The sequence below is a fragment of the Sinohyriopsis cumingii genome, chromosome 1 (genome assembly GCF_028554795.1).
Source record: "Sinohyriopsis cumingii isolate HCF-2022 chromosome 1, ASM2855479v2, whole genome shotgun sequence".
Lineage (NCBI taxonomy): Eukaryota > Metazoa > Mollusca > Bivalvia > Unionida > Unionidae > Sinohyriopsis > Sinohyriopsis cumingii.
The window spans coordinates 7,126,484-7,149,983 of record NC_142961.1 but is presented as its reverse complement, the minus strand read 5'-3'; the positions used below and the strand labels follow the sequence as shown (position 1 = coordinate 7,149,983).

The 23,500-nt window shown below is 35.7% G+C and overlaps 1 protein-coding gene across 1 annotated transcript in view; it reads left to right on the top strand.

Moving 5' to 3' along the window:
• LOC149806371 (proteasome adapter and scaffold protein ECM29-like) overlaps positions 1-23,500 on the top strand; it is a 177,637-nt gene that overhangs the window by 1,504 nt on the left and 152,633 nt on the right. Inside the window, exons 2-7 of the mRNA XM_089952249.1 lie at positions 3,383-3,513; positions 5,962-6,078; positions 10,249-10,367; positions 17,544-17,693; positions 19,999-20,244; positions 20,876-20,917. Coding sequence (XP_089808375.1) covers positions 3,383-3,513; positions 5,962-6,078; positions 10,249-10,367; positions 17,544-17,693; positions 19,999-20,244; positions 20,876-20,917 — 805 coding nt within the window. The remainder of the gene's footprint in view (positions 1-3,382; positions 3,514-5,961; positions 6,079-10,248; positions 10,368-17,543; positions 17,694-19,998; positions 20,245-20,875; positions 20,918-23,500) is intronic.

Below are 23,500 nucleotides of genomic sequence, written 5' to 3'. Positions count from 1 at the left end.
ATTTCCTACTCGAATTTCAGGCGAAAATGACAAAAACCTCCAGGGGTTAATGTGTTAATAAATAGGCACATGTTGGGTCCTTAAAAGTTGGTTTTCATGGCAACTTCAATAGTACATGCACCCTTCATCAAAATAAGCCAGCTACAATCTTATATATAACAATGAACCTATCATCAAAAGAGGTTGGCATCAAACTTGTATAAAAGCAATGAAATATGATTGTTTCGTTTTGGAAAGTTGTTGGTTTTTGGAAATAATTTAATGTTTATTTGCTAGTTTCATTATCTGCAGAATAATCTTTATACACTGTTCTGGAATTTGTGAGTGTTTTACAAAAGTTTTACTTATGCTTAATCAATAAAGAACCTGGAGATTGGTTTTCATTTCCATGAGTCACCTCTTTCCCTTGGAAGCCTTATTAAGAAGTGTACATTTGTTGTTCTGGCACTGAGGCAGCCCAAAATCTAAATTGGCTTAAATTAGTACATGTAGCATGTAAAGACTATAATAAATAAATGGCCACATGCTGATGGTTACAATAAATATCATAGTTAATTGTTTAGTGACACATATTGGTTGATACTGGATTGTACAGCACATACAATGAGACTACAATATTTTTTATACCTGTGTTTATATATTCGGGTGTCACGCTACCAGGCAAAGTGGGTGACTATGTCGCTTATAATATGGATCTGTTTCCCAAACATAGATGCAGATTTTGCTTTATTCATTGTTGCGACCAAATTGCATTCTTCCAGATAACATTTCAGCTAGACCTTAATAGTTGTTGCATTTACGTTGAATCACAAGCTACTCATTTTCAATGATATAAGTGATCCTACAACTTGAGGTAATATTTTTAAAAAGGTACACACGTTTAAAGATCAACTAAGGTCAACATCAATCAATTTTAGTTTTGTGTTTTAGCTGAACATAACTTTCCACACAATGGAAAGCTTGATGTTTCTGTGTCTCCTATGTTGATAGTTGCCAAATTTGTCTTTTGTTTTGCGACAGCAGTACAGGCCAGTTAATCATTAAAACCCTGAATCTGGCTTGTGATAAGAGAGAATTTTGACCGATAACTATACCAGTACATTGATATGTAATTACCTTTTATTCCATAGTGTTAGCACGATTATCGTAGTTTTGTAAAATGGGTCAAAGGCATACCTATGAACTTTTCAAAAGCCAAGGAGGGAGACTGAATAAAAAATAGAGATTGGGACCTAAAATCTGGAGGTTTTTCATGGCATTTTTTAAAGCCTTGTTTTCACTAAATATTGATCACTCTTCCTGGTCCAATATGCATGAAATTCGCATAAAGACTCGCCGTTTCTCCCTGTGACATGCCCTATTTCATATTTTGGTTAGCTGTGGTCAAACTGTACAATAACTAAAGATTAGTCTTAAAAAACAAGCAAGAAAGCCAGCACAACTAATTAAAAGTTAATCCTTATCGATGCAACTGTTTTGTGAAAATGATTAGCCCTCCGTCATAATTCAAAGAAACCACATTCTACACTATTGTGCATTATGCAAGCACCAGCAATTGATTGGCAAATAAATGGTTCCCAATTTTGTTGAACTAAAGGTACCAAAAAAGCCAGCCTCATGGTACCATACATATTGCAACTGTTTTCCCCTTTTTGTATGTCCGACCTTATTCCCTTATTGTCAACTTGTAAGGCATTTAGTATTGTGTTTTGAGGACACATTTGCTGCGTGGTATATATTTTCTTTCCTTCTTTTAATTGAACAGTGGTAATTAACATTGGTATATATGGTATAAAAATGCCAGGTGTTCACTTGTGTAAGTTTCTTCTGTGGGAATGGCACTATAGCATATGGAGTTAAGCATTCATAGTGATCAATCTTGGGATTGAAATTAAATGTGGACGATTTTTTATTCTGAGTTATTTTTCTATTTTTATATTATTGTAGAGGTAAAAAAAAATCAATAATTTATGAGAATAATGTTTGAACGTAACATTCTATTTAGTGAAGAAGCGAATTCTTTATAGTAAAGTAATTATTTCGTCACAACAATAATTCACAGCTGATAAAACAGAACATGTAGGACTTTTCTTGTTTAGAAGAAATGAAAATCTCAGACATAATGTAATAATCGGGAGTTCTCTGCCAAAAATAGGAAGATATTATGAAATCTGGAGGTTGTTGTTGTTGTTATAGGGTTTAACGCCATTTTTCAGCACAAGATAGGCTATACATGGCAGCCAGTATAACTGGTGGAGGAAGAACCCTGGAAAACCCAGGGAAGAACCACCGACCCACGAGAAGCTACTGGCAGGCTTTCCAACGTACCCACGCTAGCTGAGCCTTGGACTCGAACCCACACAGACAGAGGTGAGATGGCAGTGATCCATAACGGTGAGCGCTTTAGACAACCTGGCCACTCGGGGCCCCTAAATCTGGAGGTAGGCATGGAGTGACCCCAAAAATCGGGAGTTTTTTTGTCTCCTCTCAGCTTGAAAGTTGACAGGTATGGTGTAAGGTCACTTACATCAAAGCAAACTACAACCCAGCTTTTATGGTATTAGTATAATTTTTGAAGCATTATTCCAAAACTTTATTGTATTTTGGAGCTGTCATAAAAATGGTGCCCATGATTCAGCTCCAAGGGATGTGCTTAATTCAGCGTGTGATCAAACCGCCAATGTTCATGCAGTGGCGCCATTATGTAAATATGGTCAGTAGCCTAATTGTGAGCGTGGAATCAAACTGTATTGTTTGTTTGCTGTGTTGTCATACTGTGATTACATTTTAATGAGTTAGGTATTTACAATTTCAGAGCAAAGTAAAAACACAATTACCGGTGCACTGATATAAAATGTCCAATGCAATAGTTTGCTGTGACAAGCATACCATGAAAGGTCATGTTGTGTCAGCTAGAGTAAAGCCTCAAGCAACTCTAGATAAATTGCCTTTGTAGGTTATTGCTTTGGTTAAAATTTCTTCATTTACTTTTATTTCCTAAACCCTTGATGGATTTTCTTCATGAATGGAATGAACCATTATGAAGATAAGACAGCTCATTCTGTGATTTGCTTAATTGCCTCATTTAACATAGAGGCCAAGGTCACACAGAACGTTTGTTTTATGGTTTTGGTTAGAATTTATCCATTGGTTTTTATTTCCTAAATCCATTGGTGGATTTACCTTTTATGTTGGATGGATCACTATGAAGCCTGAATAATTAATTATCTGACATGCTTGCTCAACCTCTTGACCATGGGGTCAAGGTAACATTTTACAGCAGTACTTTGGACATGGGCTTGAAATTCACATCTCCTGGTATTCTTGTTTGGCTGTATTGAATAAATATTTATATCCTTTCTTTATATTCTTAATATCATAGGTCTGGTTGAACGTGTCTTTTTGAGAATTGGATCTGCAGACACCGATGAACAGCTTCAGACTACACTGGGAAAATTTCTGACCCCGGTTCTCCTGAAATTGGGCTCAACTGAGGATGGGGTCAGGAAAAAGGCTAGTATATACAGCAGGGCTTTATGAATTTGATGAAAGTCAGCTTGCCCAGGGCAAACTGACTTTAAAATTGAATTTAACATTGTGGGGATTTAAGCTTGCCTGAACATATAACGGAAAAATATCAGAACTCAAGTTTTTAACAAATATCAGAAAATAAAATATAGGATGTTTCAAGGAAATCACATTATGTTTATTTTACAAATATATAACTTAATTTTCATTTATCCTTGATTGCCCTTTAAAACAATATTTTGATAATTAAATTTAGCAAAAAAGTACTTGTATGTAAATAGAATATGTAGATATTTAGACCAGGAAGCGAAGAAAGGATCAGAATTCAGAAATAGTAATGAGCAAAGATGTTTATAAAAATATATGGATAGGTGTTGGTGGTTTTGAAAATGGCCAGATTTGTTTTGAAAAAGAGATGTTTATGTAAAAGACATTAAACAGACATGAACACAGTTTTGTGTTAGCTGTATTTTATCAGGTTGTAATATATCATAACATTTTTCTTTATCTTTGTTTCCTCTTATGATCATGCTGATTTAAGTATCAAATATAGTAAGAAAACATGGTAAAACTTGGTCAGTTACTGGAATAGTTCAGTGTCATTGAATTCTGCCAACTATTTCCTGGGGTGTTGCCACTGACATGTCTGCCTCTTTTTCCACATCATCCAATTTTCACTTTGAAATTGGTGACATGCATATAAATAATCTCTGATAAGCCAGTTTTGAGAATAATTTCAGAACACTTAGTTTGATCCATTTAATTATTTGCCAGACAACATGTGTAGGTTTTCTGTAAACATTATGTAAATATTATATAATAAACGCTGCTTGTGAGTGATAAATTTGTATGTGGCTAATCATTTGAAATCGGTGCTTTTTTATGTCCAGACACAGCTGACAAAGAAAAATTCATGATTATATTATTAACCATTTTCACCTAGTTGCCTTGAAATTGGTTACAGCTGTCAAAACAGTCTTTTGCAAACTGATTATTAAGAGTTGGCAGTTTCAGCACTACCTGTAGCTAGATTAGGACTTGAAAGTCTGCAGATCCACTTTATGTACAAATATTACAATGAAAATGTAACTTAGAAGGTAAAATACAAATATTTATTTCCTCTTTGTCAGACTTTGCTTTATATAGTATATTTAGATTATCGGTGTGAAAAAATGTGACATGCCTTGTGACAGACATCGACTATAAGATTTAAAATAAAGGATTGAAAGATGAGAGAAACTTGGTTTGAGTACATGTATGTACTGGAAGATTAATAAAGGTTCTGAAATAGGCACTGTGGCATGATCACAGAATAAACAGCTTGCATATTATGAAACCTTATGAACTATGACTTTTTTCTGTCCCTCTCTCTCTCTCTCTCTCTCTGTCAGAAATTTGGACTTGCTGGTTGGCAAGTACCTTGCAAAACTGAGTTTGAGATGAACTTGAACTTGTCCTGGGCAGTAGGCAGGTGGATTTGTAAAAGTCCTGTACATGTACATAGGGCAGATGCATGCCATCTATAACAGAGAGAGAGGAAAAGCTATGAATGTTTTATCCAAAGTGTCCCCTAGCCCCTGGTAAAAGTTACTTTCTAGGAATATGATTGTGTCTTGTGTTTAAATGGTCTGTCTCCTTGATAAGAACAATTTATTTTTGTCAGGAAACTATTTTCAGAGGAGAACTAGGAATATGTCCAGATGACACAGATGCCCCTTCATTGTGGTATGCCAAATATATTTGCTTACAAGTTTAGCCCAACAGACCCAGATCTGCCTTACATAATGCATTGTCAGATATGGTTCTATGCAGTTTGTTAGGAGTAATCAGTAGAATAAACAACATAGATACTGATCTGCCCTGACATGTGGTGGAAGATCTGGGTCTTTGTGGTTTGGATTTAGACCTTACTTATAAGCAAATACATGTGTGTATGGTAGATAAAGAAACATTAACTCATGATGCCAAGGGAGAGTTTTGATTCAGGCATCAGCCATAACTCAACCAAATTTTGCTGGAAAAGGTGAAAATCATATTTGACACAGGTTTGTTTAATGTTGGTGCAGTCTAATAATGGGTATAAATCCATGGATTTAGTTTGAGCCAGAACATAATTTGTAATGCACGTGATTAGGCAGATAGGTTCCATAACTTATTACATTTTGATGGGACCCGTCTCTTTTGACATTAATTTTTTTTTCTTCAGTTCATAAATTTATTTAAAAGTTATTGGGTGGAATCAAAATTTGATTCATAAAGCATGTACAAACATACTTTTATGGCACAGAGGAACACTGGTAACACTATATTCCTCCAAAATAGGATATATAGTGTGGGCACCAAAATTACTTCACATTTTCTATATAAGTAAAAAAACAGAAGTGTTTTGAATTTAAATTTAATGGGTGCTTTATATTATAACCTTCATTTCAGGTCATGGAACTTCTTGTACATGTAAACAAAAGACTCAAGAGTCGCCCAAAGGTTCAGCTTCCAGTGGAGGCCCTGCTTACTCAGTATCAAGACCCACAATGTACCTCAATTATAACGGTAGTGTTATTTTTTCTCATGATTAATACTAAGTGAGTTCTCTTCTTTAAGTTCAAAACACAGCTGCTCTGATCATACTTAGAGTACCACGGTCAGAGCACACCTCCCCGCTGCTCTGTACCCTACAATGGCTATCCATTCGATCCAGAATCAAACACAAAATTTGTTCTCTGTGCTATATTTCACTGTCGGACTCTAGTCCAACATACCTATTTCACCTCACTCATGTGTACAAACCAGCAAGATACTTACGCTCCTTTTCTGACAATCGTATACTCATTATTCCAAGTATGAAAACAAAGTCATATGGACAGCGTTCTTTTGTATACCAGGGCCCAGCAACGTGGAATGAATTACCCACTGAACTTAGACACAAAGACGCAGTGATCACATTCAAAGGGGCTCTCAAAACTCATTTATTTTGACAGCAAGAACAAACTTAAAGACCTAATAATGTTTCCTACCTGAAATATTCTCAGCATGTTTTTTATTTTTTTTAATGTTTTTCTAATTTCATGTTGTTTGTTTTTGTAATAATATTATTATGTTTCTTATCTTATAGGTGTTGTCTAATGTTGTAAAGCGCTTAGAGCTTTTAAAGATTAGGCGCTATACAAAGTCATCATTATTATTATTCTTACTTTGAAAAAATGTTCTCATAGCTGCTTCTCCTAAAACACTGCAAGGATTGTTGTACAGAAATTGAGCACTTAAGAATATTTGGGCAAATTATAATGTTACTTTTGTTATCATTTTTACCATCACTGCCTTTATACCAATTTATAATCTACAAAAGGTAGTAAATAAAGTTGTATCTGAATGTAATAAGGCAGTGACGAAGTTTCCTTGTAATGTACATCAACAGCTGGCAAAATTATAAAAGTATCACTATATTTTGGCCATATATAAATTCAGATTTCCCTTAAACCTAGCAACATACGGATTCAAGAGTAAAAACAAGTCCTTTGTACAGTACCATAATTTCTGCATAAATTTCAGTTGCATTTTAAGTGTAATGTTATGTCATTTTCAATCAACACCCTATTACATTGCTTCATATACATTTGTCTTGAAGTCCAATTGTTCCCAGGTAAACTACATGCTTTTCTAGCATTCATTTCAATTACTAAGATGGTCTTTTCAAAAGTTGGTTGCTACCACTCTTCAGTAACTGCTGCCTGCATTTTCACTGAAGTTGTATTTTATAAATTAACTAATTACATAAAAAGTCTTAGTTTCAAAAAATGACAGTGATCATTGCAGCTAGCCAGGCTACTTTCAACTTGACAGAGTATACTTGCATTAAGCTGCCATTATTTTGTTTTGTGAGTTACAGCATACTAAAATGAATTTGTCAAAATTACATGTATTTGCTTATCAATAATCTTTTGGAAAAATGTTAAGTTCTAGGATTTATAGTTTTAGCATAGTAATGGGAACATGGTACAAGTGCAATGAATGGTTGCACCTGTCAAGACTGGAATTTTGATATGTCTGCTTAATTTATAGAGGTGGTTCTTCACATACCACTGTTTATGGGAGCCATACATGAGCAGGGTTGCATGCAGAATGTGCGATTTTGAAAATACAGCTAAAATTGACTAATTTTTACAAAATGTTTGAATCTGTGCTGGCATAATTACTCAATAATTAAGGATTGATAACAGACTTTGATGAATCATGAAAGCTTTAATTTCAAGAAATGTAGAAATTACCCATTTCGCAAATGTACAGTGTTGCTGCAGTTTGATTTGGTTGAAACGAAATGGTAGGCGAGGAATGCTGAATTTGGTTGAAGTACCAATAAATCCTTTTGATGGCATGAATGTCTATCACATTAGTCTGAATGTGATTAGACATATTTGTTTCATTAAAGAAATATCATTCCTAGTTCAACTGACTTTGGTATTCCTTGGGTAAGATTTCTTTTCAGACAACCAAATTTTCAGTCAGCAGTGTTTGAAATATGCAATGACTAGATTTTGTCTGGATTTAGTTGATACAAAAAGGCATCAGAATAAATATAGTATAACTAAAGCAGTTCAACTCTGAGCTGCACAATACTGACAATATGTGGTGGTAACTTTGCAGATATTATTGAAAATATGGTCTCCAGTGTTCCTGATAATGCTGTCTGAACATAGCAATGATTGTCATGGTAGTAATACATGCACCCTCTCTTAGGCAGGAGATCTTAAATCTATGCCATTTATTTTTGATTTTGAATTTGACAACCTGTATTTCCACCACATTGGCTATCTCGGAAATCTTGTTATTGCTACTCCACCTGAATGGAGGGGAATATCAGGATGGGTTTTTCACTAAAAGTCTTTTTATGATGTCTTTTGGGACCTAAATGAAATTGGTGCTGATCTAACATTTAATATAGCCACCAAAGCAGCCATCTTAAAATTGCTTTTATTGCTACTCCTTTTGAGTAGAAAGTTATCTCGGCATGGGATTTTCACCAAAAGACTTTTAATTGTGTTGGTCTTAAATAAAAATTGTGCTGATCAGGTCTTGAATATGGTTGCCACAGCATCCATCCAGCAAATGATATCACTGGTCCTTCTAAATGGAAAGGGGTCATTGCACACCAAATCATCCAAATTCTTCCCAGAGGACCATCTTTAATTTTCCATGTATACATCAGTGTAAACGAGGGCTGCCTGTAAAATTTTCAGTAACAAAAAATTCATATTACTTATTATGTTATGGCTGATTGAAGTGAGGAAGGGTAGCTTAGTTTTTTTCACTTGCAAATTCATCGTCCTACAATGGAGGCTGTGTAAATGCTTATAACTTTTGTTATTATGGAGATGTCGTGCTGAAAGTTACTACATATTTGTGACATGGGAAATCTGAATCTGAGCTCGGATTTTCAGTATATGAGCATATTTATTGTGGATCATTCTCAGTACTGTTTTTATGTATTTCATGGATCAACAGATTTATTGATTGTACTTTTTAGTGTTAATTTATAACTGCTAGTATCAAATATGCCATATTTCCATTTCATGCACTCAGTTCAGTTGTTTCTGAAAAAGAATAGGTTTATATATATATTTTACACCTTTCGGTAGCTAGTACAAACTTAATATTCTGATCTTGTTTTTTTATATTCGTTGAGCCCACCTTATTGGGTCATAGCATCAACTTTTCTTGCACTGGAATAGACGTAATCAGTTTTTTTCATTTAGTTATATTTCCTAAACTCTTTGATAGATTTTCTTTTGTATTTTGGATGAATAATTATGAAATTAAGCTAACGTCTGCACACAAATCTGACCTTGGGTCAAGGTCACAGTTATAGAAAATATTACATTTTTTCATTTGCTTTTATTTCCTTAACCTCTTGTTGAATTTTCTTGATTCTTAAGAAAAATCATTATGAAGCTGAGACAATTGATTCACTTAACCTTTTGATCATGGAGTCAGGTTCACAGTCATAGAAAATTGATGTTATGGTTTTGGTTTGTCATTTGCTGATATTGATGCAGCCCCATGATGGATTTTGTTCACTCATTGGATGCATCATTATGAGGCTACACAATTTATTCTTTCACTATGCTTGTTCAACCAGTTAACTGTTATGTCATGGTCACACATTTTACATCAGTATTTTGATAGGGTCTTAACTTACAGGCTATGATCTTGCTTTACTTTTTCTTTTCTTGTACATATTTGAATATTGTGAACTGTCATTACTTTAACATATACTTTTTACAGTTAGCACAGTTAAACATAATCTACTGGAAACAGTGAAATATAATATGGTAGGCATATTTGTGCTGATATATAAATTCCTGATAAGATTGCTTGGCTGTTAGAGTAATTTTGTTCAACTATTCTACACAGTTTTTCTATAAAAGCTTTGTTAGCATGATTTAGTGAAAACTACTTGAGGTTGACATTGAAAATCAGTATGTGTATTTGTATTCATACATTTTAAAGCCATTGTAGCAATTTTTCAAATATTTTCTAAATTTCTAATCTAAATTTTTTAAAGTTTTGGGACATATTTGTTTCTGCATTGGGGGCATACATGTTTTATGGACACAGATATGGTATATAGTTGTGCTTAGTGCATGTGATAGGTTGTTTTTGTATTTACAGATCTGGTATATAGTTGTGCTTAGTGCATGTGATAGGTTGTCTTTTTATTTACAGAATTTCACGATTATATACATCAAAATGGGGTATGCACGACTTGAACCTGAGAAGCAGGGACAACTGGCATCCATATTGATTAAGTGCTTGGAGGGACGCTCACAACCACACCAGGATAGGTAATCAGAAATGGTGGTGTTGCATAACAGGCTCATAATATTCAGAGATGCTCCAAAAATTATTATCAAAATGTTTACAAGTAGTTTTAATATAAATGTCGGGATATTGCTGAATCCTGAAGCCTTGTTAGTGCTAGGACCATTTGTCTCATTTAGATTTGTCATTGTCTTCCATGTTGCTGGGTCTTAAGCAATGAAAGCTGCCCTGATATTTATGGCTGGCAGTGTGGTTCAGAATAATTGGGACATTTTTAAAAATTTATATCAGCCTTTTTAGCATACTTGGCCACAAGTCCAATAAGCTTACAGTTGGCTCTGCAACTCCCTTATGTTGTCCATCATATATCTGGTAACAATTGCAGTTTTCAGCTGCTTCTTAAAAAGACATCGATCCATTGCAACCAAGCTTCTCAGGAAATATTCTGGCTTGAAGGCATTTCAGTTTTATTCAAATGATGCTGATTGGCCATCAGATATGATGACAGCCATTGATGAAAATATAGAACTTTTTATGTGACTTACCAAAACGTATTGCAGAGAATTTAATCCTATTTGGTAAAATACCTTGAAGGTCTTTAAAGTTTTTAACCATCAGATATTGCCACTGTTAAGGAATAATTGGTAAACCTTTAAACAACTTCTCTAAAACCATTAAATTTGAGCAAAGCTGACACATAGCATCCCGGTATCAAGATTTTTCACATGTATACAAATTATACATATATATTCTGACTTAATTAATTGGCCATAACTTAAATAATTTAGTCAAGTTTATGATACAAAGCATCAGGGGTTTATCAGTGACTAATCCTTTGGTACAAATTTGGGTCTGGACTGCAGGTATATTGTTTTATGGTCTTGTATTGCTGACACACAGCTACATATTATATCATGCGGTGTGATGGACAAATGTTACAGTGGATTAACACTGTCAAAGTAAAAAGTGCTGGATCATTGAAAGAGTTGGAAGATCTTGAGAAGTCTGTGGGTTACATGATGGGCTTTCACACCTATACTGCCTTTTGCATTCTAATTGTAGATTACTTAAATAATTAAGAAGCATCATTACCGCATTATCAATTGTTGGATTTGCAGTGGGTTATATCAGCTCATCAGCTGGATAAATCTGTCAAATTTACCATTTTGGAAATGGGGAGATTTGTACAAATGATGCCAGTTCACCAGATTCGTAGAGATGGTGCCAGTCAGTGATAAAATATAATCAGATTCCTTAAAGCAGTAAAACTTATGTCTTATCAACGTTAACTCATTAATGTTAACCAACTTTTGGAGAAAATGTCCTGGCATAAAGGCCTCACAATATTGGACAGATGATGCTAAAAATAGATTTAAAAAATGGATAAACCTTGAAACAGTTGTTTTCATAGCATTTGCAATCATTAGCATTGGAAGAAATTTCTACAGAAAGCATGCTGTTGACCAAGATTTCCTCATCTAGTTTTGGCTTTTAGGCAGATGTCAACCAGGTGTTTAGATGGGGAATATAACAGCATCTCTGTGTACAGTTCATTTATTTCAGGCTTTCAGTCCTGTATGCCAGCTCCAGATTTCAAAACTGAAGGTTTTTTTTTCACTGTAGATAGTGTACTAAAAGAGAGAAAGCAGTATCGCAGTTTGAGGAGGTATTTTGAGAAATTTAACGATCATGCAACCTTGACTTCATCATGAATGCTGCTTGCTCCTTCAAATATGCTCCCCAATCACATTACATTAGCTTGTTACCTCAGAAATCCAGCCCTTCTACAAAATCATCTTTTCCAATTTCCAATAGACAAAGCACAATAACTCCTGCTTATTACATCAGTAACTCTCTCCCATCTCGTCCTCTCCCTCGTCATGTGTTCACCAATATATTGGGAGAAGGATGCCTTTCTACAACAGGAGATACAGTCACCCATCAGAAAAATCCCAGATGGGGGAGCTTGTGCAAAGACCAAAATCACGGGGGTTTTATTCAAGTCAAGACTGTTTCTTTTTCAGAAAGCAAACAACAAGTTCAGACCCATCATTGGCTTGAGTTACCTCAAACAATTTATTGCACCTCCAGAATTCAAGATGGAGAAGATGGAGACAGCAAGTTCATTCTGCCTCTCTGTTCGATGAGACGAGTATGATGTCAGGCAGGCTCGATCTTACTGACACATATTTTCGCATCCCAATCCTTCCCAAACATTTTTCGCCATTTTGCTTACCAAGACACAGCATATCCCTTTGGCCTAAGCATCATCTCTTGGGCTTTTACTGAGATTATGGATTATGTTATCACAGTATTCTGATAAACATCAGCTACAATGATAACAGAATACCTGGACAACATCGTCAAGAAATATACAGTAAGTTCTATTCTACCCCAACGCAGGAACAATCTCCTCTCTCATTTTGATCATCCAGGCATTCTAGTGAACTGGGAAAAGTCAGACCTCTCCGTCCTACATTTTGTCCATCAGGATATGAAATTTTTAACCAGCTGCAATCTGGTGTGACTTGATCGTGTTTGCGTAATCAGAATTGTGAAACTCATCAAGTCCATTTCCAGCAGGTCTTGGATTTCATTGAGAGTGTTTTTTCTTCAGCTCCTGTGTTTATTCAGTGCAGCAGTGTATTTCATCCCAGTCTATTTTATTTCGACATTGTGAGCACAACGGCACCTTTTTTCAAATCCCCTCAATCAAAATGTCACACCTGAGATTAGGTCATTCCTGCATCAGTGGTTCAATCCAGTTTGGTCAACCATGGGAATCCCACTGGAGAATCCTCAAGTGGAAATAATGGTGTTTACCAACACTAGTATGCTCATTTGGGGTACCCAACTGTTGCTGGCCTTTATTAGCATCTGCAGCACTTGGGCACCAGGGGAACAGATTCTACACATCAACATCCTAGAAATGAAGGCTGTCATCAATGCTTTTCACTTCTGAAAAGATTGACTGTCATGCAAAATAGTCCTCATTAGGTTTGACAACTCTGTGTTGTTGAGCTATTTCAGACCTGGAGGCACTGAATCACCCAACCTGTGTGTTCTGATTTGGCAGTTTCTACATTGGTGCGACAATCTCCATATCAACACGTATAAGAAAATCCCATCAGACTCAATGTCTTGGTTGACACACTATCCGGGATAGGTCAAGTCCTTCACATGGAATGGTCTTTCCATCAATCAGTCTTCACTTGGATTTGTGCACTTTGTTGACATTCGATGATCGACCTATTTGCCACGAGGTGGAATTACAAGTTAACCATCTTTGTCTTTCCAGTTTTAGACCCAAATGATAGGTCTGTGGATACACTGTCGATCATTTGGGTACTGGTACCAAAAATAATTCAGAAGTTATAGCATCAGAATAGCAAGATGACTCTGATAGCCCCCTTCAGATGGAACAAGTCTAGCGATAGAGCTGCCAACCTGAATCTTCTCCAGCAACCATGATCATGGGTGTTTCTTCCCTGCCCAGACTGTCCTCTTCTTCTACACACTTGGCTCTTATCAGGACAGCCTTGCAAGACAGATAATTCAAGCCTTTGATAGTGGAGTGAATCTCAAGAGCAAGAAGGCCCTCCATTCTTAAGGCTTATGAGGGAAAGGGGCATGTTTACAATAACTGATGCCATACCAGCATCATCCCTCTGTGTACCTCAAATCCTTAACTGGCCGACTTTTCTCTCTGACTCTTTGAGAGAAAAAAACAGTTGGCCCCAGTCTCTATCAAAGCTACCACCCCATGATATTGGACACATTCCAGCATCATGGCAGACATGGTTTTTGGCATAATGTAGACCTGTATGATCTTGTAGACCTTTTTGGTCTCAAATGACCAAAATCCCTCACTCTCTTTCCAAATGGAACCAGTCCTGGCTTTTTTTAAATGGTTCAGCTTGAATCCATTCAGAACCCTGGCCCACACTGCACTACAGTCACTATCGTACAAGTCATGTTTCCTGATAGCTTTAGCTTCTGCATATAGGGTGAATGAGCTGCTTGCCCTTTGTGTCTGTCTGAACAATCTTCAGTTCAGATTTGAGGGTTTGGTGCTTCTCTTGACACAACTATTCTTTGAAGCCAGAAATAGGTTACTGTCTGCTGGTAAATAAAGAGTCATCACTCACTTGCTCTCTTCCATTGACAGGTTGAGAACAGTAGTAATAATGATCCTGTTTGCACTTTCAAGCTCTACCTCAAATGCACAAAGACAAGTCATGTTAAGTGCAAAGGCTTTATTTTGGTGTGAGCTGGAAAACAAGATATCACCCCTAAAGCCCTTGCTTCATTGCTGAATTGGGTTGTACACTCTGTGTACTCTGACATCTCACCACATCAGAGTCAACTGACGGAGATTACTGCACAGAAGCTTCGAGCCACTGTTGGCTGGCATGCAGAGTCAACATTCTTGATCCTTCATCTCAGAGATTTAGTGTAGCAGAGGCAAACCTTGTTTCTGGTAGGTCTTGTGGTAACAGCACAGATGGCCACCAGACCCATCTAAATCAATTGACACAAACTGTTAGCTTGGCTTGATTTGCCAGTGAAGTTTTGTAGGTAAGAAGATTTCAGTCGTTATCTTCTTAACTCTAGATAAGGGTCACAGATCAAATGACCCAAGGCTGCTTATATAAGTAGGTTATTGTTCACATGGGGAATCCAGCTGTTCTTCCCCAGAAGGATACTAAAGTATAGGTTAGAAGCTCAGCATCCCCTCCTCCTATTACTTTTTCTCCCAATGTAATGTGATTGAGGAACATGTTCAAAGGAGAAAGCAACATTTTTGTAAATTATGTTTCTCTGAGAATACTTATCCAATCTCATTACTTAAAAACCCTCCCAACCACCCTGTCATGCTAGCATCCTTATTGTATTTCACTCAGCTAAAAGCTAGCTGCACCTGGTGATGCCAAGTGGAGGTAATGAGCAAGAGTTATTACCCTTTGTTGATTGAAAATAGACCAGAAAAGACAATTTTCATTTTTTAATGGGATAATATTTCTAATGTAATGTGATTGGGAAAGTATTCTTGAAGAAACATAATTTACTATAAAAAAAATACTATTTACAAAAATAAATCATTGATCATCGTTAGTCATTAGTGATCTTACAATACCCAGGTTTTATCCAGCTTTTGTGCTGGTAAGATCCCTTATAGTAAGTTGTTGGTTCCAATGCTGCTGCAGCGTAATGTCATAATTTTTTAACTTCAAAAAAAAATTCTTTTCAGAAATGTTAAAATGGCACAAAAGTTTTGAATTTCATAGATATTTCTTTGTTTTCGTTACAGATTGTTACTTAATGCTGCAAATTTTGTCATTGATGATACATTATTTCAAAGTATAACATTTAGAATTTGTGGCTGTACTGCTCAAAGAGCAAATGAGCTCTTGAGTTCATCCTGTGTCAATTGTCTGGTGTCTGTCATCCAGTGCCTATTAGCCAGTCTTTTTTATCCTTACTCTTTCTTAACTAATTAGAAGCAATTCATGAAATTTTGTGCATAGTTTCATCCTGAGGCCTGCATGCCCATAAATGAAAATGAAGCCCCTTGAAAATCCAATATTGCCATTACAGTGGCCACCTTGAAAATTGTATTATTACTTCTTTTGAACGTATTGACATGGAGTCTTCATTAAAAAAAATTATGTCATATATTTTCTTGTCATGTATTTGGTCCAGGATCGTTCAAACAATTTGTTCTGAGGTAAATTTAATGAAGATTTTCAACTCCATAAAAGGGTCTGTAGAAATTGAGTGGCTGAATCAGTAATATTACAGAGAAAAATAATACTTTGAAGATAGTCAAAGAATTAATATTTTCTTCAAAAGGAAAAGACTGTTTTTGGTAAATGCTTAATTTGCCTGAGGATAGAATATACATGAGTAGAATTTGTATGAGGGATCATACTTTGTAATTTTTGTAAAGGGAGATTACTTGTACCTGAGTATTATCATGATTGTTCCTTTTGAACAGATATTTACTTTCGTATGGGGTTGTAAGTAATATACTTTTTACAATATGTAGTTGGTCTTAGATGAAAATGATGATAATCTGACCTCCAGCATGGCCTCAGCAGCAGCTGTTTACAGCAAAATCTTGATATGGTTACTTATTCTGTATTGCTGGTCATATTTAAATTAGGTTTTCACCAAGACACCTCTCATAGTATACTGTTACTCATAAATGAAAGTTATGCTCATTGACCTCCAACATGGTTGCCCACTTTGCCTTGTCTCAGCTTATTGCAACAAGTAGTTGAGTTCTAGATGAGTGCACATTTGATCTCCAACATGGACTCAGTGGTGGACGTGTTGAAATCTTGTTATTGCTACTTATTCTAAAGAATTTGTCATTTCGTCATGGGTATCACTTTTAAGAGATGCAGTTTTGTATATTTATACATCATCATTGTCAAATGTTTTTGTATCATCATGTGGGTTCAGGAATGTAGAATGGACCTGGTGTACCCTCCTGTGTTGCAAACAGATAAATAAAGGAGTAGACAGGATTTGTGTTGGTACACTGATTATGTCAAATTCTTAACCAAATGGAATTGGGTTGGAATCCTTATCTCAGATCAGCCAGGGTCAGCTACTGTGGTGGCCTTTAGGCAGAGTACTTAATCTGCTGTCCTGGCATTAATAATCATTAATCATTGTCACAGGTAAATATTTTGTTGTTGTTTTTCTTTCAGCTTAACATAATTAAAGCTGTTTGTGCTTCAGGGTTAAATCATGGTTCCCCTATGATTCTTTTTCGATGGATTCTTATGTATTTTAGCCAAGGTTTCATGTTCATTGTCAAGGTCACAATTGAATCAGAGTTGATGCATTTCTTCCCCTTGAATTCTCTTCTGCTTGAATGCCATTTGAGACACATACTTGAAACCTGGTTCCTTTCCATGTCTGCCTTTTAACTCTACAGTTCCATCAGAAAGATAACAGATTTTGTCTCTGTATCCTTTTCATGACCTCACTTCAGTAGGCAAGGAAATAAAATTTCACTGATAATGTTTGTTGGACAGTAGAGCATCAGTCCCTTCTAGAGACTCTTGTATGTTAGTACTTAAATTGATTGTTCTATTATTTTGTATAAAAAATAAACCCTGTAAGGATATTAAGATTATTCATTTAGGTCTTGTGGAATTGAAATGTATGAATATGTTGTTTTTCAGCTTTCTGCAGCTTTTGATACCTGTATTTGAGTACATAAAAATGCCCAGCAGTGTTGAAGAAAGACGAGCCCTCTTTAATTTAAATGAGAAACCAAAGGTGGTGAAACTGATCCAGGACTTTATTATGGATGTTCTTTTGCTGCCGTATAGGTAATGTTTTCATAGTTAATTAGAGTAGACTGAAATAGTTCAATAATGGATACTGCTCAGATCATGTTATAAAGTCCACATATAGTTTTGGCAGCTTGTATTGTATTACAAATGTCAGAAAGAAGATGTCCACAAAGCCTAACATCACTGGTCACTCGGGGCTGTCAGGAATCTGAGCTTCTGCATCAAATATGTCTTTTTATGTCTTTATTCAGCCATGGCTGATCAGTGGCATAGTTATAGCTAGATTTACTTAAACAGGCATGAAGCCAGTGTAACAAATTAACAGTTAATCCTTCTCTGATGTGACAACGTCAAAGAAAACAATGTTCTATTGAATGTGCTGTTTCTCAAATAAACAATGCCCATTGCTGTTTAACATTGTTTAAATTAATGACATATATAAATCATGAAAGTAATCAAAACTTTATCAAAGTTTGAGTTGGACAGTGTTGTCACATCATTATTATGCAATAATAATAATAATAATAACAACTGCTACATGTGGTTTAGACCAGGGCACTAAAAATTCATTATACAGCTTTGAAAAGAGCGCAGAAAATTACTTTGACTTGTAGAAATAGTCAGCAAAATCTGTTTTCATTTTTCAGGAAATGGACTTGAGCTGAAAATAATAGATAAAACTAAGATCACAATTGAAGACAAAGATGAAAACCTGAAATCTTATTGTATATTTAAAGCAGACTCCATGTCGACTACGGCTAGTATGCTTATAAAAATAGTGGTAGAGCTTTTGAATGTGACAACTTAAAGAATTAAATTGTACATTAAAAGCAATCTGCAATTGGTATAAGGCTGCTTTAAAGCAAAATCCTTTCACTCAAAATGGAAATACTAACTTGCAGCTCTCAGCCTTTAGCTGTTCTGAATTTAACCAGATGTATTAATTGTTATTGAGGGTTGCTGTGGTATGTATAAAATGACAGACAGTTCTGTAAGCTGTTTGAAAACTTTCCAAATTAGTGTAAAAAATGATGGCTGTTAAGCAGCACATTTTATACCATGAAACTGTGAATAACTTAATCAGAATAATGGAGGACCATCTTGTACTTGGAGATATTATTAGCTAGAATGCAATACGAATATTTGTTGAGTAAAAAAAAAAACCAGGAAAAAGTAAAGAAACTCATTTGAAAAACTAGCTTACAGATGGTAGAGTGTCTAATATAAAGTGATTGGGACAATGACTGAAAAATAGTTTGGCTCTCATGTGATCTTGTGAGGCTGAGAATTCAATTTAGATATTTGAGTTTATGTCAGGGATTCGCATAAATAGGCTGGGTGAAGAGTGACAACTCCTCATACTGAAACTCTGTTAAGAGCCCAGTTGCTGGGAATTCAGTCATTTTTGTGTGTATCAGTTTTGTGGCTTTGGAAGAAATGATATTTCTTTGCTACTTACTAAATTCCTGGATTGGCAAAGGGTTCAGCTGTGTATCCACGAAATGATTATTGTTTGTTTGGAGTCTGCATTCATGGTCTGCAGCAATTACCAAATCCATGAACACTGGTACTTTATGACTTCATAGTACACATATTTACTGTCCCATTATGGTATTACTATGCTCTGTATATAATTTAATATATACCATATATACTCACCAGTAAGTCAGGTCCAACTGCATACAACATAGACCCTGATCTGCCGTCGCATAATGGGCTTTTGTTCAGTCTGTTTTTTGTTATACTGATTATTCCTAACAAACGATAGCTGTATCTGCTAGCACATGGTGCGATACCAGATCTGTCCTAAAAGTGATTATACTACATTAAGTTCTAGAGAAGCGGTCCATTAAAATAAGCATTAGTTTTCTTTAACTTCATATAAGAAACCTAATTATTACAGATTTTAAGAGCAAAAATTATGGAATCATGGTAAGTGTTCTGTATTTAGCAACTGTGGATGATGTGTATATATTTTGGCATGAGAAAATGTTCAGATTTATAATTTCCACGATATTCAACATCTGCTTGTTAAAATAAGATACAGAAATCTTTAATAAGAACACATGTAAAATCGTAACAATACTTTAAAAGCTATTCAAATCAGTTAATAAGATTCTGATCTATAAAAACAAAGTAAATTTTCCTGGTCCTTGCAGTAAAAAGGCTACTCTTTGCACACAATTTTGTTGCACATGGCTGATAGACCTATTGACCCTATTACTTCACAAGATGAGTTTATTTTTCAGTGTCTGATACCATTTGTGCATGGATGATGTCTAACTAGCTTAACTGTAATTAGATATGGAATCAACATGTATCTCAAAATTGTATATTTCAGTAACCAACCTATTCAAGCTGACAAACAGTCTTCAACAGCACCCTCTGGTGGCAGTACAAGTACACTGCAGATTCCACCAGGCTTTAGTGAACAGAGTTTTCGCAGAGTGACTGGAGATGCACCTATTGAGCCAGACCAGTTGGAAAAGTCTAAACTTGGCATTCTAAAATTTTTAAGGGCTGATCTGTTTCCAGAGCAGGATATAGTTTGTCACTATGTGATTGCAGCCTCTGACACACGTCATAGGTACAAGCCTTACTTAATTTACTTCTGTTCATATATTGTGATTTGCCACAAAAACCTTAATCATTGTGTTACTTAAATGAACAAGGATTGTACTTCTGTGTAGCAGTGTCACCTCACCTCACCCATTGATAAATAATGGTTGTCCCTCATCACTGAAACAGTGGGATGTAGAAATGGTCTTTGTCCATCTGTCCATTTGTCCATCTGCCTGCCTTGTAGTGGAAGTGACAAGGGACAAAGTCCATGTTATTGGCAACTTCTTGTTCTTTTATTATTAATATATAACTCGTATACAGGGGCATGAGAGATACTTTTCTACTTTTATAAATGTAAAATATAATAATAGACTTTTACATTACAGACTTAAAAACTTTAGTAAGATGAATGTTATTGTATTTCCTTTTACTACAACAGTCTACAATTGTTAGTACTTAAGTTTAGATAAGGTTTCAGATGGTTTGATAAACTTTATTTTACCATCTGTCCTTAATTGGAATTCATTCTTTAATGGGAAATTATTTTTGAATACCGATACCAGTTGAGATATGCTGTTTAGGAAACATATGTTAGAATATATGCCCCACCTTCTAAAATCTGCATACATGTATGTTTTTATTTTCTCTTTTTCCAGTGTTGCAACAGCAGCAGATATGGAGCTGAAGAGAATTACAGGGTCTGTAACTTTTGTTTTGATTGTAATATGCAGTTATTGCATTGCTATATTTTTTCCTGGCACAAGTCTGCAGTCCATTTAGATTATTTCCTCCCAGAGGTCCAGAATAAAACATGATTCCAGTCTGATGCTGTAGTCAACAGAATAAAATATAATCCCAGTCTGATCCCTTAGTCAATATCAGACTAATCCGAGTATCATCCTTCATTTCCTGGGACTAATAACATGTCTCTTACTTAGTCAGTCATTGTTTTCATTATTTAAGTCATCTTTTGGTATTTCTTTTTTCAATCATATCCTTAATGTGTTGCATTTGATAATATCTCCTGTGTCCTAACATACATTTTGGGTGTTTTTGCCCATTTTTACAGAATTTTGAGGTTTTGTTAGTGAAGGGTGCTATTTAATGTTTCATTCCTATATTAATAATCAGTGTTAGGCTCAGTATTACCTACTCAGTTTTAGTTCCACTTCATTGTTTATAGCTTGTATTTCCATTCACCATTCAATGTGCCATAAGAAGAGAAGAGATGGGATGAAATGCTCTTAATCATTTGGAGGGCACTGAGACAGCATAGTCCTGTCTCTGTCAGTTTTCAGAAGAATCTGTCATGTTGGTACCTTATCTTCTTTTGGGGTCTCCACTTTACTTCTAAGCTACAGGTCATATTGCATTGGAGGACGAAGTGTGGACCATTGACATGGCCATAGGCACATTCTTCCACCAGGTCTGTGTCCAAAACACATTGTATAGTCAGATGTTTGTGGCACTGCCTTAATTGTATCTTCATTTGCTCCCTCACTAAGTCTTGGTGAGGACATTAGGTCAGAAGTTGTTCTGAGGTCAAGATATGGCCAGATAGCAGAAGCAATGGTAGGTCCTGTTATACACTTTGGACCCTGTTTTCAGCTTCTGGCTACAGGGTCTATTCACACATTTGGCCCCTTAAACCTCTCCATGATGGACTCGGTTGCTTAAAAAGTGAGTTCTCTGGGACAGACCTGGGCTTATCTTCCAATTAAGTCTTTTCAGGCTTTAGAACTGAAGGTGTAGACATCAGTTACAGAGGTACTGCCATGGCATGCAGGCGTGCAAATCATGTAAGCTTGTAGAAATTTGCACATATGGAAAGCAATGATGTGTGATAAATTACACAAATTAGTTCAAAGCTATGCATAAAAGATGCACTCTGTGCAGTAAAAGTTATATTGAACTGTTGATATAAACTAAATAAATAAGATTCTAAAAAAGATTGGTTAGCAACATGTCATATCGGTGTGACAGTCAGTGATAGTACCAGTAATACTTAGCTTTTCTTTTGCAACATATTTCCATTAAGTACAGTTTTGACCACCTATGACATATAATTTTATTTTCATTAAAATGTTTCGCTTATGTTTAGCACTGATGTGTGCATCAAAATCATGCTTGAATTGCAACAAAAAGGACCCGTGTTTCTGAATCATTCAGTGGTGATTCACAATGCAGGATTCCTCTTGTCACATCTCACAGACTCAGGCCACAAACTGCCAAAGTCATAAATGGTCTAGGGTTAGGTGGAATATTTAGACATGTACACTTAAACTGAAATGTCTTTCTGATTGCATCGGGTCAGAATTGTCAGATGTAACATAAATCATCATACTGAATTATTTAGCAGTTAGTGATAAGGGGGGGGTGTCTGAGATCTGTATGTAACGTGCAAGAAAATTAAGTGTCATTTAGAGACATAATGAATGGATCACAAAGCAATTTATTATCAACACACCCAGTCCGGACACAAGATGCACGAGCTCAAAGAAAAAGACGGTAGCAATTTGTTTGACTATGATCTCTGCATCTATGCCAGGTGAATAACTTAATTATTCAGCCTGCCTGTAATTACTGCAATATGGAGGAAACCACTTCCTCCCAAATGCATGAAGAAGAATTTGGTATAATCTTTGCTACGGATGATCAAGGTAGACTCAATTTGCCTAAATTTATCTAATCAGAATAGGAAAAAAAGGGTTGTGGCTATCTTTTTCTCTCTTTCAAAGGTACCTGTGATATTGTGACAGCTGCCATCTTGAGATGGATTGTTCAGGCAATTAAATGAGCTTATCAATCTGTCATTGAGGGAAATCTTTCATGAAATGCAAATCCATGAGGCCAGGGCTGTTGTTGTGTATTAGACCTATTTGAATCATTCTTCTGTTGATGATATCATGAAATGCAAACCCACGAGGCCAGGGCTGTTGTTGTGTATTAGGCCTATTTGAATCATTCTTCTTTTGATGATATCATGAAATGCAAACCCACGAGGCCCGGGCTGTTGTTGTGTATTAGGCCTATTTGAATCATTCTTCTGTTGATGATATCATGAAATGCAAACCCATGAGGCCAGGGCTGATGTTGTGTATTAGTCCTATTTAAATCATTCTTTTGTTGATGATATCATGAAATGCAAACCCATGAGGCCAGGGCTGATGTTGTATATTAAGCCTATTTGAATCATTCTTCTTTTGATGATATCATGAAATGCAAGCCCATGAAGCCAGGGCTGATGTTGTGTATTAGGCCTATTTGAATCATTCTTCTTT